Below are 19,422 nucleotides of genomic sequence, written 5' to 3'. Positions count from 1 at the left end.
GACTATTTCTTTGCATGCCTTGTGATCTTTTGTTGAAAATTAGACATTTGAACAATTAGTTACTTCTGTCAGTCTTTGCAGTCTGACATGGAAGAGCATGTTTTGAGTGTTTTTATCAAGATTAAGGTCTTCTCAGGTGTTTTTTTGGTTATGTGTCTCATCTGGACCTTTGTGTGTGTTTTTCTTCCCCCAATTCCCTCGGTATGCTCAACTGTTTTTGAATGCCTTACTTTCCCAATGAACCTCGCCCAGACTCTTCTTGGACTTTAGATGTTCTATTATATTCTTCTGCCCATAACCTCTTGACCCAAACCTTCATAGGTCTGCAGTATCCCTGAAGCTTTCATACGTCTTGGTACCTACCACTGCTTTCTATGGCTTCTGTCAGCTTGAAATCTGAGCTATGTCACCATTCCCAATGTGAGCTCTGAATCAGGTGAGACAAACCAGTCACTAAGTAGCCAACAGACAGGTTAGAATGTTGTAAATAGTTTCTATTCTGTTCCTTCCAGCTGAGGGAGGGAATGCACAATTGAGCTTTTGCTTCTGGACTGTGGTCTGCCACTCCAGGACAAAGGTAAATAAAATGGATTAGAAATTTATACTGTTTGAAAGTGGCTTTTTCTTGATTGGGCATTCAGTTGCTTGCTGTGTATGTTTGACTGGTTTTCAAAACTCTATGGAGTTATTTGTGTCAGTCTCCAGTTGATTTTCAAATGTTTCCCTGAAAGAACAAGGGCATGCGGCTTCTGATTAACATTATTGCTCTGCTTCTTTTGATTTTATATTATGATTTTATAATTACAAGAACAACAAAGCTGTTTCCAGTTTGTTAATTGAAATGGTAGTTCAGGCAGTGTTATGCTGGATGGAATCAAGTTATCCCACAGAATGACCCAGTAGAATGAAGCGCTCAGAACTAGAGACAGTCACAAAAATGCTGAGAGAGGAAGAGTCTGAAGAAATGTTTGGAAGTAATAAATGATGAAACAGTGCTAAAGCTAAGTTTTAGGGCATTAGATCATAATCTTTCTTAAGAATTACCTGAGGACCAAAATAGGCTGGGTAGCTATGCAAATATCAGACAAAATAGAGTGTATGTCAAAAATATTTACGAGAGACAAAGACATTACATAATATAAAATTTTATGTTTGCAATAACATAATTATAAGTATTATTTAAAAATATATGAAATATCGTCAACAATATATAAGAGCTATAAATATATATGCACCACACAACAGAGCACCAAAATATGTGAAACAATAATTGATGGAATTGAGGAAGAAATAGACATTACTACAGCAATAGCTTGGGACTTCAATACCCCATTTTTAGTAATGGAAAGATTATCTACACAAATGATCAATAAATAAATAGTTATCTTGAACACCATCATAAACCAACTGGACCTCATAAAAATTTAGAGAACACCCCACCCAACAACAGCAGACTACACCTTGTCAAATGCACACAGAATATTCCCAAGATAGTCCATATGTTAGGCTACAATATAAATCTCAATACATTTCAGAAGATTGAACTCATCAAAGCATTTTCTGTGATCACAATAGGATGAGCTAGACATCAATAACAGGAAAAAAACTTTAAAAAATCAGAAATTTATAATTTATATGCAAAAAAGTGTCCTCAGGTATCAGAAAAATGACTTCTAGGTCATCCAGACAGAATATGAGCACAGTGCAGAGGACACTGAGCTCTGCCAGGAGCCATAATAATAGCTTCAGGAGAGTGAAGACAAGGCACTGATGGGAGGGTGTGTTTAGTAAATAGACTGGGTTTCATTTCATGGCCACTTAGGCTTTCTCAAACAATTTTGTCACCTCCTTTCTTTTGTCATCTCTCTCTAGGACTTGGAGAACTTCATTGCCAACTTTGGGGATGCTGGGTTTGTCCTTGTGGCCTTTGGCTCTACATTGAACACCCAGCAGTCCCAGGAAGTCCTCAAGAAGATGCACAGTGCCTTTTCCCACCTCCCTCAAGGAGTGATATGGAAATGTCAGAGTTCTCATTGGCCCAAAGATGTTCGTTTAGCCACAAATGTGAAAATCGTGGACTGGCTTCCTCAGAGTGACCTCCTGGGTAAGGACTGCTGAGATCTGCTCTTCTCTTTCCATTGACCTGTCTTTGGGGCTCATTGGTGTTCTGACCTCTAGCTGGGCATTTGTACCAGCCTAGGAAGTAGCTAGTCATAGGTAAAGGTAACGCTCAGAGGGCAGGAAAAGAACAGCTAGCTGGAATTCTTTGGGAATCAGGCTGTACTTCAAAAGTGGTGAAAACAGTCATTTTCTCTTTTTCTTTCTAACCCGAGAGAGGCCTGAAGTTTCCAACCAGAGGTGATATGTGGTCATGTTCCCTTGACCCTACTACATTTGACACTGAAGAGTCACCCCAACACAATCTAAGACAATATGTAAACTCCAAGAGCACATATCTGGGGGTATTTTGCCCCTGTTCTGTGGCCTCCTGACCACCTGTTTAGCAATGAATGTGCCATTACACAAACGCACATGTATCTATATAAATACATCTTCTTTATCTACTAAGGAAGTGAAGGATTCATACACTCACAACATTGATTCCAACATTGTTTGAAGGATGTGCCACGATATTAGTGCCAAGGTGAGTAATCACATAGTCAAGTATTGAGTCATTTGGTAACAGAGTTCCTTACACTTCAATAGGTTTTATTGTCCTTGTGATAGTTTTTGGAGATTTCTCACTGACATCCTCAGTGACTGGATCAGAGGTTCATAACTAAGTTTATGGCTCAAAGTCAGCTTGGTAATTTAAGGTACAGATTTCTGTATATTTAATTTATAAGACATGGGGCAAGGAAAAATATTTTCATTTTCAAAGGAACACAAGTAGAATAGAATCCATGTTTCTGTTGAGAAACACAGATTTAACTCTACATTATCAAAAGTCACTAGCTTGCTCTAAATAAGGGTGGGGCAGGCAGACAGGAACTAGAAATACGGAAGTAGAAGTGTATGGTTTATTATTCCTTACTTTCACAGCACTCTTCAAATGGAGAAAATAGCATGTACAGTGTAGGTACTATGAAGGAACAGAGAGCAGGAAGTAAAGGGAGAGACGAGGTGAAGAGAGAAGGATGGCTGCGTGGATGGAGAAATATGCCTTGTTTATCATTCTTCTCTGCAGCTTTCCCTGCATTCAGAGCCTTAGATGGGTTGGGGCTGAGGTGAGGAATCTCTACAGAAAGGGAGGCTGGAATCTTGTTTCCTGGAATGTGCACACTTAAGTGCACATTTCCCAAGCGAAATGAATGAATTCATTTTCTCAGCAGACCTTGATTTCATTGGTGTTTCCTCTGACTTTTCTGCTTTACCTGGTGTTCCAAAATTTTTCATCCTGAAGTGTTCCACTCTCTTTCTTATTTGCCACAGCTCACCCCAGCATCCGTCTTTTTGTCACTCATGGCGGGCAGAACAGCGTAATGGAGGCCATCCGGCATGGTGTGCCCATGGTGGGATTGCCAGTCAATGGAGACCAGCATGGAAACATGGTCCGAGTAGTAGCCAAAAATTATGGTGTCTCTATCCAGTTGAATCAGGTCACAGCTGACACACTGACACTTATGTTGAAACAAGTCATAGAAGACAAGAGGTATGTGGCTCTCTGAGCATGTGGTCACTAAGGCTGAATGAAGATAGAAAACACAAAGGATACTCTGTATTTTTCACAATAATAGCTGAAACTTCTGTGACATGGAATAATATGTGTGTGATGCTAACAGTCCACCTGTTTTCTCTGGTAAGTCTCTAGGAAGACTAATTTAGGTTAGATGCTGAGAGTTTATCTGGGAGTACCTCTAGTGGAATTCCAGCTGCAGCAGGGTGTTTCTTTGTGTGGTTCCCCAGTGTGCCTGCTCTTCTCACCTCTGGCTTCTTTGTCTGTGCTGCTCCCTAGGACACCCTTCCTTTCTCTTCACAGGACTGGCTCCTTCATGACATTCGGGTCTCTTCTCCAATGTTTCCTCCACAGAGAGCGTTGTGTCTTTGACAATCCTAACTAGCCTCCTCTCTCACTCAGCCCAATCATAATATATTATTTCCTTCATAACACTTTTCAAGATTTGTAATGACTCCATTTATTTATGTTTTTAGTAATTGTCTGGCCCCCAACACAAGAGAGTAGAGAGTCAGCTTCATAAGTACAGCAGTGTGTCTCTCTTTTTTTTCAACTGTGTTCCCAGTGCTTACTGCAGAGCCTGCCACAAAATAGGTTTCCATGAATTTCAGTTAAGTGAGAAAATAAAAGTGGCATAGTGACCTTCTTGGTTACTGCCCATCCAGCCAATGATCTTATAATCAAGAAGGACTGAATATCTTATTATGGCTTCAGGAACACAAACCCTGAATCAGGTATATATTCTCTCATATATGGTCATATATATGGTGTTTTTTCCTTTAGTATACCATAAGCATCCTGGGGACATGGACTAGTTCTTAGAGATTAAATCACTTTCCTACAGCTTAACACTTTTAGAATTAATCATTGATCTTTGTATGTGGGTGTTTCTATTGAACTTTTCAAGAGGATTCAGCGAGACAGTGGCAAGGCCATGACAACAAATTTTCTTTGCAGCCCAGCCTTGGTGCATGTGTTAGAAAAGTGTTTGTATGCTTGTGTGTGCACTCACGCAACACAAAGTCTCTAAGACTTGTGAGGCTGTGTCAGTAACACACCCTCTCTGTCTCTGCCAACAGGTACAAGTCAGCAGTGGCGGCAGCTAGTGTCATCCTGCGCTCTCAGCCCCTGAGCCCTGCACAGCGGCTGGTGGGCTGGATTGACCACATCCTCCAGACTCAGGGGGCGGCGCACCTCAAGCCCTATGCCTTCCAGCAGCCTTGGCATGAGCAGTACCTCATCGACGTCTTTGTGTTTCTGCTGGGGCTCACTCTGGGCACTGTGTGGCTTTGTGGGAAGCTGCTGGGTGTCGTGGTCAGGTGGCTGCGTGGGGCCAGGAAAGTGAAGAAGACATGAGGCTAGGTGTAGCCTTGGGTGAGGGGAGGGCATCCCTGGTTCTTTGAAGGTTCTCCCCACCCCAGCACAGGCCACCCTGTGTTCTCTCTTCAGCTCCACCTGCCAATGATCCTGCAACTTGCTTCTTTCAATTATCTGCCTCTGTTTAGAAATCTTCATGCACTACTAAGGTTTCTTGACTTGCCCCTTGTGACCTGGAGCCCCCAGCTCAGATACGAACTTTCACCTGCCAGCCCTGCCTCCTCCTTTCTCCCTTTTCCTAGACACAGGACTCTGACAACTTCACCTTTCTTGTTTAGATGACTTCCCAATCTCCAGTCCCCATTTCTCCTTCTATCACTTTTCATAAAAAAACACAGGAAATATTTGACATATCTTCCATTTCAAATTCTTCCATTTTATATATATATCTTGCCCTTCGTATAAGCTCTCCTCAAAGCTCAGGAAACCTGGTCCGCTCTCCTGCATTTAGGAAAGGAGAACCTCGGCCAAGACCTTTGCTCACTGCCTGAGACCCCTTCCTTAGAGAGCACTTCCTTTGCTGGTCAGACATGGAGCCTGCACTTGGTCCCAGATGATACTGCTTTATTTCAGTTTTTACAGTTTCCTTCTTAAGATTCCCATCTTATAAATGGAGTACAGGAAACCTCAAGAAGCAAAGTGGAAGCCCATGTGTAAGGCTTTGTGGCTTCAGGTACCAGTGGCTAAGGCAGTTTTAAAGACTTCGTTGATTTTAGAAAAATTCCATCTTCCATCCCCTACATGGTAGTTAATACCGTTATATATGGTAAAACCTTAGAGATGACATTAATCTGCTAGGAACAGAAGCAAGAAAAACCATGGCATAAACAACCCCAGAGTTTTTGTTCGTTCGTTTCATCTTTCTTGATAAAGCCCGAAGGTAGCCCATTCAGGGCTTGTGTGGTTGGTTGCTCCATCATGTCATCAATAACCCATATGTTTTCTTTTTGATCTTCCTTAGTGTAACACCAGACTACCTTTCTGATAGCTGGTGTTCATGAAATATTTTACATTCAAATGATTGTACCTATTTTTGGCTTTAGAGTTCTGAAATAAAATGAAATTCCACTGTAATAAAACTGTCAAATGTGTGGTATCTGATGACTTAAAAACATAGAGTAGAAAACAGGCATATGGAGTGGCCCTGGATGAACCATAGTTTTAGATTGTTTAATTCTAGAATTGTGAAACAGATCTTGAAACAATTCAGATCAAAAGATGAAACTGTTACAAATGCTCCTGCAGAAATAGAGAATGCCCCCCATCAAAACCTTTGCCAGTTCCTTGAAAGGATTTGCTTGGAAGTCTGCAGAGCTGAGTGCTGGATGTCTATGCATTTTGCGAGGTCTCATGACACAAGAGCCAGAAGCATGAAGCATGCAGAAGTACATTAGAGTGTGTGTATCTGTGTGTGTATAATATAAGGTTTTATTGCTGTAATTTTTAATGAAACCACATGAATTGATCAATGACAATACTCCAATGAAGGGCAGACATGGAGCCTTCTCTATGTTTTCTTTTGAATCAACAGCCACAATTTCATTCCCCTCATGAACAACACAAGGTCTTAGGGATAAGCCTGCCTGGCCAGTAACTCCTCTCCCACCTCAGCACATAGCCTTTTTCTAACACTTGGTAATTCATCGAGGTCAACTTTGTGCCAGTTGTACAAACTTGCATCCCTAAAATCTGATCATAAGCAGCCAATCAGCCAGACTGATGCTTCTAATCTTGTTATTTCCAAGCACCCTCCACAGGGCTGTGAGCATGGCCCTGACAACCTAGAAATCTGGTGTTATCCTTCACTGTTTAAAATCTTTGTTCCCATTGTGTGGAATGTAATGGTCCTGGCTACCAATCTAGGCACACCTGGAGCAGTTCTCCACCTACTCTTTTCCAAATGTTCACTATACCCCCTCAGAACACATTTTGCTGTTTTTAACCTCTGGGCTTTGTCTATGCCCTTCCCTCTCTCAGAAATATCATCCTACTCTTGCTGGACTAAGAAACTTCTGCTTATCTCTCAATATCCAGTGTGATCATGTTCACATTGGTAAGCCTGTGCCTGACCACTACACCCGAAATGGAGCTCACTGCCTTCTCTTTTGAAGCATTTTTCTTACTACTATATGGCAATTATTTATTACAATATCTGTTTCCTATTTAGAAACCATAAGGTCTTTGTCATAAAGACATGGACTGGTTCCTGTTTATCTTGTTATTACAGAACCTGGCATAGTACCTGGAACAAATACTGCTGGGACAACTGGATAATATTTAGAAAAAAGGCAATATTTGATCCAGACTTCACACTATATCAAAAATTGAAATCCAATGCACCAGATATCTAAGTACAAAAAATGATACCATGCTGAGTCTAAGAGAAAAAGTGAATTTTTCCATAGCCTGCGTATAGGGAAAGACTTTCTAAATAGGAATCAAACCTCCTGATACAACAAGAGAAATGTAAATTAATTTGACATAAAAACTTTGGTATGACAAAAATCATGGTAAGAAGATTAACAATCCAAATTAAAAAGTCAGAGAAACATAGCTGCAACATATATCTCACATATAGACCTAATATTTATGATAAACTAAAAACTATTAACATTGAGGAAAGAATCTATGATACATATACATACTGAAATAATATTTAGCTTTAAACTACAATAAAGAAAAGCAGAATAAGCTATGGAGTAAATTCCAATACAGTTAAGTAAAAAGAGCAAAGAGTAAGAGTAACTATAAGATGTATCCTTTTTTTTTTCATAAGAAAAGGGAAAGTATGTATATGGCGGATAATGAAAAATGTATATCTATGTGCATTGCTTTGCAAAAACAGTGCAGAGGGAACAAACCAGAGTGTGATAGATTATCTATGAGGGTGGTATTTGAATAGGGTGGAAGGATCCATGGGTTTATGTTTTTACATAGTTTGGATTTTGGAAACATTGATACTTTGCATACCAAATATATGTTTAAATTAACAAGGAGAGAAAAACCAAGTACTGAAATACAGATGGAAACAAATGAAATCGATTTTTTTTCCAAATGAAAATGTAACTATACTGTAGAAAAAAAATTAACATCATTACCTTTTAAACACAGTACTTTTACTATATACTGTATACAATCAATCAAAAGACAAAAAAGAACTCCAAATGAATCTTGTAGTCTATTGAGTAATTGTATTCTCAGTTGGCAAATTAGTATATCTGAACCTAATTTCTGTGCATATTAGGCTTGAATAAATGCATCAATGACAGTGAGAGTCAGGTTTCTTATTTTGGAAAAAGGAATTAGAAATGTGGGAATGGGGAAGATTAGAATAACCTGTAGTGTTGTATTGGAATTAGAGTTATCAGTATAAATTTATAATTTTATGTAATACAAATATAAATATAGGTATAGTGAGAGATATAGGTATGTATTCTTTATACCCACATTTATATATGTATATTTCTTAGCTCTGTCCGTGGAAGAGGAACTACAAACAATGGTGCTTCATTAACAATGAACACACCTAGCAACATACCTTGTTTCTGAATATCACCCCTCACTAAAAGGTTTCCTTGAGAAATTGTAGGTTCTAAAATTGGGACAGGGAAAGTGCAAGGTAACCCTAGAGCATCATGTGTAAGAAATAAATAAAAAGCTAAAAAATAATGGAGCTTCCACAGGAGCAACACAATGAACAATGATAGTAATAGATTGTATCTTACTGAATAAATAAGAATTTAAGAGACAATACTGATAATAAATAAATAGATTACATAGATAGATAGGATCGAAGATAAATGTTAAACACAATGTGATATAAAACATAGAAGGGATGTTAGAGATTAAAAAGCATTAATTTGCCACCATCATGATAATTGATTCAGACAAGAATCCTAAAGGATGATAAAATGTGAGTGGAAGTTTGATAAGGAATAGGATGCTTATACAGTTTCAAAATAGCTCCACACAAATTAATTACTAATTATATGGGGAAATAGTAACTTTACAGTTGAGAATGTTGGTGGACATGACCTTAGCCAAATGATCGAAGCCAGTATCATGAATAATGGGACCATCTCAGGTCATGTGGCTCCTACTGTGATTCACTGAGATAGAGATGATGTACCTTTGTAGCATTTTAAGCAAAACTCCACAACACAAAGTATAATGAAAAATCATCAGATAAATCCAAACTGATAACCATTCTACAAAACAAATGGCCTGTATACTTCAAAATGTCAGTGACATGAAATATGAAGAAAGGCTCAGAAATCAGTCTTTATTGAAGGGAGTGAAATCTTCAGGATAATCAAATGCCCTGCATAATCCTGGATTAAGTTTTGCACTATAAAAATAATATTACCACGTGCGACATTTGATGTTAGTGGGACAATTGGCCAAATTTGACTAAGGTCTAAAGATAATGTTATTATATCCATGTTAAATGGTACCTTCATAATGAAGATTGTTTACTGGGAGGCTACAATATCTGAAATATAGTAATTGTGAACATGTATGCATGTAATGCCATGGTTTCAAAGAGTATAGCACAAGAATGCATAGAACTACAAGAAAAAATTGAATAATGTGAAGAGACTTTTAAAAGCTTTCCAATGAAAATTTCTAACATTTAAAAATGCAGTACTTAGTGTCTCCCATCCAGCCTCAATGATTACTAACTCCTGGCTGATACAGTTTGTCTCTGTGTCCCCACTCAAATCTCATATTGCATTGTAATCCCCAGTTTTGGAGAAGGGACCTGGTGGGAGGGTGATTGAATCATGGGGGCTGATTTCCCCCTTGCTATTCTCATGACAGTGAATGACTTCTCACAAGATCTGGTTGTTTGAAAGTGTGTAGCACTTCCCCCTTCTCTCTCTCTCTCTCTCTCTCTCTGTCTCTCTCTCTCGATGCTCTAGCCCTGTGAGACGTGCCAGCTTCCCCTTCACCTTCCCCCTTTATTGTAAGTTTCCTGAGCACCCCCAGCCACGCTTCCTGTAATAGCTGTGGAACCTTGAGCCAATTAAACCTCTTTTCTTTCTAAATTACCCAGTTGCAAGTAGTTCTTTATAGCAGTGTGAGAATGGACTACTATGTTGGCCAACTTTCTTTATACTTTCGGTGACCCACTCATTTTCCATTCCTTGTCGCCCAAATAATTTTGAAGCAAATTCCAGATATCATAGCATTTCATCCGTAAATATTTCAGAATGTATCTCTGAGAGTCTCCCTTTTTCCATACCACAATAACATTATAACACATCCCCAAATCAACAGTAATCTCTTAATATCAAATATTCATTGTTCAGAACTCTCTGATAGGGATATGAGATTTGTAAGAGTTCAGTTGGATCACCCTGATACCCCACCCTTCATGTGTCCTTCCCTGTTATTTATTACTAACACACCACATATTTGATTTATTTATTTTGTTATCACTTGACTCCCCAACAAGGATGTAAGTTCTGGGAGGCAGGTGTTTTTGTCTCTGTTGTTCAATGCACTCTGTGCAGCAGCAGAACAGTGCCTCACAGATACTTACCTATTAGTATGATTGTTGAGTTAATGAATAAGTTTAGGATGAAAAAACAAATTCTCTGTTTGCTAATGCATTATTGGAGGTCCAAAAATAATAAATGGGCTGGAGCCTTGTGACGCCTGGTAAAGACCTGCCCCTGCCCTTTGCACCAACTCCTCAGTGACCAATGAACATGGCTATGTTGCAGAAATGTCTAAGGATGCAATACTTTAAATTCAGATTTTTTTTTAAAAGGCATATGGACAGAAAACATGTAATAGTGCAAAGCAAAATTCAAGGATCCACTTCATCTTGCAGGCATTGAAGGACTTTCTCTGTCAGTTTGTTGTTTGTTTGTTTGTTTTTTAGATAGAGGATCTCAATACACTGCTTAGGCTGGCCTCAAACTCCTGGGCTACAGCCATCCTTGTGCCTAAGCTTCCTGAATAGCTGGGGTGACAGGTGCATGCCACTGTGCCTGGCTCTGCCTGTTTGAGAATTGCACTGAAATCCTTTATTAAAGGCAGCATTATATTGAGGATAGGGAATGCAAAGATGATATTTGGGAGTAGTGTGCCTGCCCCTTGCCAGGGCTGACATTTCAAGGGAGTAAAATTGTAAGCTGTCTTCAAATTGTCCCTGAGAAGACTGTGGAAAAAGCCTTGATTCTATTTTATGATACTTATTCAGGATTATAATCTAAACTTTAGAGATTCATGCTTTCAATGAAGAAGTGAAATTACAGGGGGGCTTAACCTGTGTGGACACTAGAATCATTTTATGGATATGGTATCTTCTAAGGAGGCTGCCTGAATAATAATCACAGGCCATTCCCCCTTTGTAGATCATTATGTCTTGGGGGATTGGCTTCCAGAGTTCTAGAGCTTGGGACACTAGCTAGAAATTTTATGCAGGTATCTGGGGAAATGAAGCACAGGGATGTCAGTATAAGACTATGAAAGTTGTCAGAATCAAAAGGTAGTCACCTGTGTTAAAACTGTGACCAGTGGAGCCAGGGAAGGCAGTGAAAGGAGGTTCTCACACAGTATCCCTGATAACAAGAACTATCACATAAGATTGCAAAAACCACAACCTTGGTTAGGCCACTGCATCCTTACACAAAAAAATACTTCTGTGAGGATATCTGTCCAGCAACTGCCTATCCTACCTTGGACTGATGTCACTCTTGTTATTGACCCTTCTAGCCAAGGATAACTGTCTAAAAATGACCTGTGTAACTCTCCTCATTTTTCATTTAAAAAGCCTCATTGTCTTCCTTTATCTCCCTGAATATGCCAATGTGTATTCCCACTGGAATGCTCGTTTCTTTCTTTTCTTTTTTTTTTTTTTTTTTGAGACGGAGTCTCGCTCTGCCGCCCAGGCTGGAGTGCAGTGGCCGGATCTCAGCTCACTGCAAGCTCCGCCTCTCGGGTTTACACCATTCTCCTGCCTCAGCCTCCCGAGTAGCTGGGACTACAGGCACCCGCCACCTCGCCCAGCTAGTTTTTTGTATTTTTTAGTAGAGACGGGGTTTCACCGTGTTAGCCAGGATGGTCTGGATCTCCTGACCTCGTGATCCACCCGTCTTGGCCTCCCAAAGTGCTGGGATTACAGGCTTAAGCCACCGCGCCCGGCCGCCCATTTCTTTTAAAGAGGGTCTCCAAAAGGTTTCTTTTAGAGAGCCTCTCTCAATGTAAGTTATTTGGGTTTGAGAAGGTCATCAGAGTAAGAAAGGAAGTGTGGCACCATAAGATCAGGGAAGGATCCAAAAAAGAGAGATGGGTTCCTTTGGTGCAGAGGGTTCCTTAGGTGCACAGGGTTCCTTAGGTAGGTGCAGGGCACACAGCTTAAGGGCTGGGTTCTGGGGCTTCTGCAAGAGTGTGCATGGATGGGCAGCTGGGCTCTGCTTCTAGTGGGCTTCCTTCTCTTTGGGATCCTGCTTTCAGAGGCCTCCAAAATCCTGATGACTACCACACAGGGTGAGTGCTTGGCGGGAAAATCCAGAGACAAGTATGTTCCAGGTACCAGGCATGGGCACTGGCAGTTCTGTCACAGGGTCATCCAGGTAGGTCTCCACGCTGGGCTGGTGTCTCGGGCTGGAAAAGGAAGAGGCTGGTAGGGGCCGTGGAGCCAAGAAGGGCCTCTAACCTGGGGTGAAAAAGACAGTTCTGGAGAAAACGGAAGTTTCCTTTTCCCTCTCCAGCTCTGGACGTGCGCTGCATCGCACAAGGCTGGAGCCAGCATTTAATTTCCCAGTCCAATACGTTCGCCCTGGGCCACCTTCCTCAGTGCTGGAGAGACGTTCCCTTGCTCATTCAGTTCTTCTAAAGGGGTGCTCGGTAGTTGCCAATAGAAATTGTAGCAAGCATTTTCAGGCTCTTAAAGACGGAGGAAAGGTGCTCCTGGACGTGCCACAGCAAATTGGGGTTGTTTTCGTCCATAGGAATCCCGGAGAACTGGCTGGGGCTGGTGAGAGGACCCCTGGACAATCGGGTGTTTGGAAGCTCTTTTATCTTTCATTCAAGCTACTGGAAAGGTTTTGAAGGATAAGTGGGGCAGTTAGTTTTGTATTTTGTGCCCCTATTTTTATTTCTTTTACTTTTATCCCCAAAGGAATAGAAGATAAAAGAGAAAATATATCATGGGAAAGGAGGGCGTGCCCCAAGACCCTTCTTAAGCCCACCCTGAAAGGATGGTGGGCTCTCTCTTAGATCAATTTAAGATGGTGGAGAATCTGGGATTCCTGGAGCTGGATGAAACCAAGGAGTCCATTTAATTCGGCCTTTCCCTTTTATTTTCCTAAGGGGGATACCAAGGATTAAGGAAATCGAGGCACCGTTTTCAACAGTGCACCCAGCCTTCCTAATGGCCCTTGAGGTGTTGACTCCTGATGCCTTACTCCGAGTCGGGAGTGGTGGCTCACGCCTGTAATTCCAGCACTGTGGGAGGCCGAGGTGGCTGCATCGCCTGTCAGAAGTTGGAGACCAGACTGACCAATATGGTGAAGCCCTGTCTCTACTAAAAATACAAAAATTAACCGGACGTGGTGGTGCATGCCTGTAGTCCCAGCCATTCGGGAGGCTGAGGCAGGAGAATCGATTGAACTCGGGAGGTGGAGGATGCAGTGAGCCGAGATGGTGCCGCTGCACTCCAGCCTGGGTGACAGAGCGACCCTCCATCTCAAAACAACTACAACAAAAACAGTTGTAGAAAGCGGTGACTCCGTGTTAATCCTTTTTTGCGTGTTTGTTTTTCCTGATCTTTAGGAGAAATTAAAAGTGGATCTCTTCAATTACACTGTTTCCCTGCCTCAGTCTTCAAGAGGGAGTTGATGTGGTTTGTGAGGTGCTAAAATCCCAGGCTTTGTTCTAGAAAACATTCTGGCTCATCAAGACCCACCATGAATGGATGCATATGTGGTCACCCCTTGTCTCTGCTTCTTACATGGATAAAATGTGAGTAAGAGCAGGCAGTCTGAGGGGTAGGAGATTTTCACTTTATGTATTCCTTATTACCTCAGACCACACAAGTGTGGATGTTAAAAATAGTCACTCCCACAGATACATACTATTTCTCTAGCACCACAGCCTCTACTTCGAATCCAGTCGCTATGGGACTTCAGCTCCCTAATAATACTTGCTTCTAATTTTTGGCCATTGCCATACCTTCTTTCCTGATCTGGCTTTCTCTGCTGCCAAGACTCTTAGATTCAAGAAAACGCCCATATTGAAGCATGGTTTAGGAGAAGACATATGTAGAATTAAATGATTCAGACTTAGAGCTGTTGGAATTTTAACTTACTCTGAGGCTTGAGAGGAATGTGAGTTACATAACATGCAGTCAAGTAGCATGCAGCTGCAATTTATGCTTCTCTGATTATAGATTAACCTCCTTCCTTATTCTTCTCTGGTAGATAATTAGGAAGACCAAGAGGTGCCAGAGACAAGACTCCCTCAGGTCCTAGCCCTTTTAAGGAGTAACAAAGTAATCTTCCTGGGGATGCAGCAATCTGTAACCAATCAAATCACTGTAATGTGTGCACTGATTTTGTATGGCAAATGTTGTAATACTGCTAAAACTTCTCTGTTCTTACCTTTTAAGTGAAATCTTAACTTCTCCATTTCAGAACACTGACCCCATTTGTTTGGAGTCAGTGTTTTCTGGGTGGTCATCCTCAAGCTTTGCACTTGAATAAACTCTGTACCTAATCATGTTTTCTAAATGTCATTATGTAAGGTCGACACATTAGTGTGATGGAACTTGTACCTCTCCTGAGAATCAAACTTTTTTTTCCTTAGTATCCCAAGATTGTTCTAGAACGGGCGACATCCCATGGAATCCAGTTGCAAGAGAGACTAGGATGTCGCCCGTTCTAGAACAATCCCACAATTTTCCTGAATGTCTTAATTTGACTTTGCACAAAATTCAGGCCCCAAATAAGAAATATCCTGCCAAATATTGAAAGTAATGGCAAAACTGCAATTACTTTTCCACCATCCTAATACATTTCAATCTCAAGAATTTTGGCTGTAAGTGTTGACTACATATTTCTCCCTCCAGTGGAAGTTTCTTGGACTCACCCTTTAGCTCCTATATTTCTATCTCCTACAGTAACATAAAATTCTGAAGTGAAGGATCCCAGAAATAGCTCTGATTGGTTGTCCATCAATAATTCTTCAACTCACATTCACAGCTCTGTGCCATATTTTCCACCAATGCAGTTATTTCTTTTGGACACAGTACTTCCATAAAATCTCTGGTCAGAATGCAACATGTATCTTGGAATAAGAAATGCCTAAGGTCTGAGCACAGAGAAGAAGCTCATCACACTGACATGGAGACCACGAGTCATAGAAGAAATCTTTGGTGGAAGATTGCCACAGATCAGGGATTTGGGCAGTTGGAATATAGGTGCCTGGGCTGGGGCTTACCCAAAGTGAAATGGAAGAACTGGTGAAGCTTGTCTTCACGTGTTCACTATTCCACTTCTTGTTTCCTGGACTTTTTTCTCCTGGCTTTCCCCCATACCTCCACAAACCCCTATCATGTGAGCTGCACCCAGCAAAATCATAGAGGTGGAATTGCCTGAGGCCTTGAGGGCCCAATCCTAGCCCAGCGTGTCCAGGAGGTGGCACATGGGGTCAAAAGAGATTATTCTCTAGCTCTAAAATTTAATGTCTACCTGCCTTGCTGAGTTTTTGTCTTACTTGGAGCCTGTTATTTTTGTTGGGAGAGGGAGCATGGAAGGGTGCTCTTTCTCACTTCTGGAATGGGACTGTCTGTCTTACGCCTGTATCACCATATGCCTGTATCACCATTGTATCTTAGAAGGTGTCACCTTATTTTGATTTTACAGGTTCACAGATGAGACTCTGGATTTTGGACTACTGAGTTGATACTGAAACCAGTTAAGACTTTGAAATTAGAGGGTTGGAATGGATGTATTTGTATGTGATAAGGACATGAGTTTTTGGAGGGCAGTGACAGAATGTTCCTGATATTCCAGTCTTGAGGCACAATATCTTCAAATAAACTGCTTGCAGATATTAATCACATCTAAAAAATAACATCAGAGCAACACACAGATTAGAGTTTGATTTAATAACTAGGTTCAATGGCATATGTCAAGTTGACATTTAAAAAACACAGTTTAATACAACTCTTCTATAGCATGCTGGGAATATACTAACTCTTCCCCAGAGTAGAGGTCCTTGGGTGATGTTCACTCTTATCTCTGATATTCTGTAACATAAATACTGTGAAGTAATATATTAGATTTTAAGGTGATAGAGTGAGAAGAACACAATAGTATTCTACACACTCACAAATTCATAACAAAATAAAAGGTAAATACTCATAACATTTACAATCCTTTTGCAACTGATCATACGGTGATAGCTAGCATTTGTATATCATATGCCCTTTGCCCTCGACAAGTACTGCAATTGATTTTTTCCTGACTGGGAAGGGGTTCCAAATATTCATTTTTGAAGAGTTGGGGTTATTAGTTTTCCTTCCTGAATTGGGCTATTGTAGATTTTTTGTTGACTTTAATAAAAAGGCATGGGCATATTTAGTGATGTGCTAACAGAGTTCCTATATCCCAGGCTTACTCTTCTTTTTAATGACCTATAACAGTAAACCAAAGAAATGATCGCAGTTGTGACAAGTGCTACAAAGAAAATGAAAACATAGTATTTGCTTCTTTTTTTTTTTTCCCAACTTTTATTTTACGTTCGGGGGTTTATGTGCAGGTTTGTTACACAGGTAAATGTGTGCCATGGTGGTTTGCTGCACAGATCCTCCCATCACCTAGATATCGAGCCCAGCATCTATTAGTTATTCTTCCTGATCCCCTCCCTCCTCTCCCCACATCCTCTGACAGGCCCCAGTGTGTGTTGCTCTCCTCCGTGTGTTCATGTGGTCTCATTATTTAGCTCCTATTTATAAGAGAACATGCAGTATTTGGTTTTCTGTTCCTGCATTAGTTTGCTGAGGATGGCTTCCAGCTCCATCCATGTCCCTGCAAAGGACATGATTTTGTTCCTTTTCAGACTTACTCTTTACATCAGCGTGTAGTAGCAACCCAATTTCCCTTGGTAATCATGTCTTGCATGATAAATCCAGTCCAACATTTCAATCTCCCTACACCTTTACATACCTTCCTCTTCAGTGTCCCAAGGCAATTCTGGTATTTCAGCTTCATTTAGTGCAGGCTACCCTTTGTTTCATTTTTAACTCAACCAGACAAACACAGAGCTGTATATAACCCATCAAGCTGCAACTCTATATTGAGAATTTGTGCTTTGTGGGCCTGTATCAATAAATTCATCTCGAGTGAACTTTATGTTCCTTCAACCATTATTTCACACTATTAACTTACATTCTCACATGTATTCACCAGATTTCTGTCTGTATAAATTGAAAAAAATGCGCACTACTTTTGGTATGTACTATGTTTTCCGTTGGTTCACAATTTTAATTTCTCTTTCAAGCCTGTTGGGACTAGAGTCTAGATAGAGTTCTACAAGTCAAGAGGTTTGGTGGAAGTAGATTCTTTTTTTTTTTTTTTTAATTAATTAATTAATTAATTTATTTATTTATTATTATTATACTTTAAGTTGTAGGGTACATGTGCATAACGTGCAGGTTTGTTACATATGTATACTTGTGCCATGTTGCTGTGCTGCACCCATCAACTCGTCATTTACATCAGGTATAACTCCCAATGCAATCCCTCCCCCCTCCCCCCTCCCCATGACAGGCCCCGGTGTGTGATGTTCCCCTTCCTGAGTCCGAGTGATCTCATTGTTCAGTTCCCACCTATGAGTGAGAACATGCAGTGTTTGGTTTTCTGTTCTTGTGATAGTTTGCTAAGAATGATGGATTCCAGCTGCATCCAAGTCCCTACAAAGGACTCAAACTCATCCTTTTTTATGGCTGCATAGTATTCCATGGTGTATATGTGCCACATTTTCTTAAGCCAATCTGTCACTGATGGACATTTGGGTTGATTCCAAGTCTTTGCTATTGTGAATAGTGCTGCAATAAACATACGTGTGCATGTGTCTTTATAGCAGCATAATTTATAATCCTTTGGGTATATACCCAGTAATGGGATGGCTGGGTCATATGGTACATCTAGTTCTAGATCCTTGAGGAATCGCCATACTGTTTTCCATAATGGTTGAACTAGTTTACAATCCCACCAACAGTGTAAAAGTGTTCCTATTTCTCCACATCCTCTCCAGCACCTGTTGTTTCCTGACTTTTTAATGATTGCCATTCTAACTGGTGTGAGATGGTATCTCATTGTGGTTTTGATTTGCATTTCTCTGATGGCCAGTGATGATGAGCATTTTTTCATGTGTCTGTTGGCTGTATGAATGTCTTCTTTTGAGAAATGTCTGTTCATGTCCTTTGCCCACTTTTTGATGGGGTTCTTTGTTTTTTTCTTGTAAATTTGTTTGAGTTCTTTGTAGGTTCTGGATATTAGCCCTTTGTCAGATGAGTAGATTGCAAAAATTTTCTCCCATTCTGTAGATTGCCTGTACACTCTGATGGTAGTTTCTTTTGCTGTGCAGAAGCTCTTTAGTTTAATGAGATCCCATTTGTCAATTTTGGCTTTTGCTGCCATTGCTTTTGGTGTTTTAGACATGAAGTCTTTGCCCATGCCTATGTCCTGAATGGTACTACCTAGGTTTTCCTCTAGGATTTTTATGGTATTAGGTCTAACATTTAAGTCTCTAATCCATCTTGAATTAATTTTCGTATAGGGAGTAAGGAAAGGATCCAGTTTCAGCTTTCTACTTATGGCTAGCCAATTTTCCCAGCACCATTTATTAAATAGGGAATCCTTTCCCCATTTCTTGTTGCTCTCAGGTTTGTCAAAGATCAAATGGCTGTAGATGTGTGGTATTATTTCTGAGGACTCTGTTCTGTTCCATTGGTCTATATCTCTGTTTTGGTACCAGTACCATGCTGTTTTGGTTACTGTAGCCTTGTAGTATAGTTTGAAGTCAGGTAGCGTGATGCCTCCAGCTTTGTTCTTTTGACTTAGGATTGTCTTGGAGATGCGGGCTCTTTTGTGGTTCCATATGAACTTTAAAGCAGTTTTTTCCAATTCTGTGAAGAAACTCATTGGTAGCTTGATGGGGATGGCATTGAATCTATAAATTACCTTGGGCAGTATGGCCATTTTCACGATATTGATTCTTCCTATCCATGAGCATGGTATGTTCTTCCATTTTTTTGTGTCCTCTTTTATTTCACTGAGCAGTGGTTTGTAGTTCTCCTTGAAGAGGTCCTTTACATCCCTTGTCAGTTGGATTCCTAGGTATTTTATTCT

General features: G+C 40.5%; 1 protein-coding gene across 1 annotated transcript in view; it reads left to right on the top strand.

The window, feature by feature from the left end:
* The window catches only part of LOC126957083 (UDP-glucuronosyltransferase 3A1), a 43,157-nt gene extending 37,015 nt beyond the window's left edge, over positions 1 to 6,142 (top strand). Inside the window, exons 5-7 of the mRNA XM_050794515.1 lie at positions 1,873 to 2,104; positions 3,433 to 3,652; positions 4,756 to 6,142. Of these exons, the coding sequence (XP_050650472.1) occupies positions 1,873 to 2,104; positions 3,433 to 3,652; positions 4,756 to 5,032 (729 nt within the window). The 3' untranslated portion in view covers positions 5,033 to 6,142. The remainder of the gene's footprint in view (positions 1 to 1,872; positions 2,105 to 3,432; positions 3,653 to 4,755) is intronic.
* The last annotated feature ends 13,280 nt before the right edge of the window (positions 6,143 to 19,422 follow it).

Source organism: Macaca thibetana, chromosome 6, assembly GCF_024542745.1.
Source record: "Macaca thibetana thibetana isolate TM-01 chromosome 6, ASM2454274v1, whole genome shotgun sequence".
In the NCBI taxonomy this organism is placed as follows: Eukaryota; Metazoa; Chordata; class Mammalia; order Primates; family Cercopithecidae; genus Macaca; species Macaca thibetana.
Note: the sequence above shows the minus strand (reverse complement) of the source record. Positions and strands in the feature narration are given on the sequence as shown.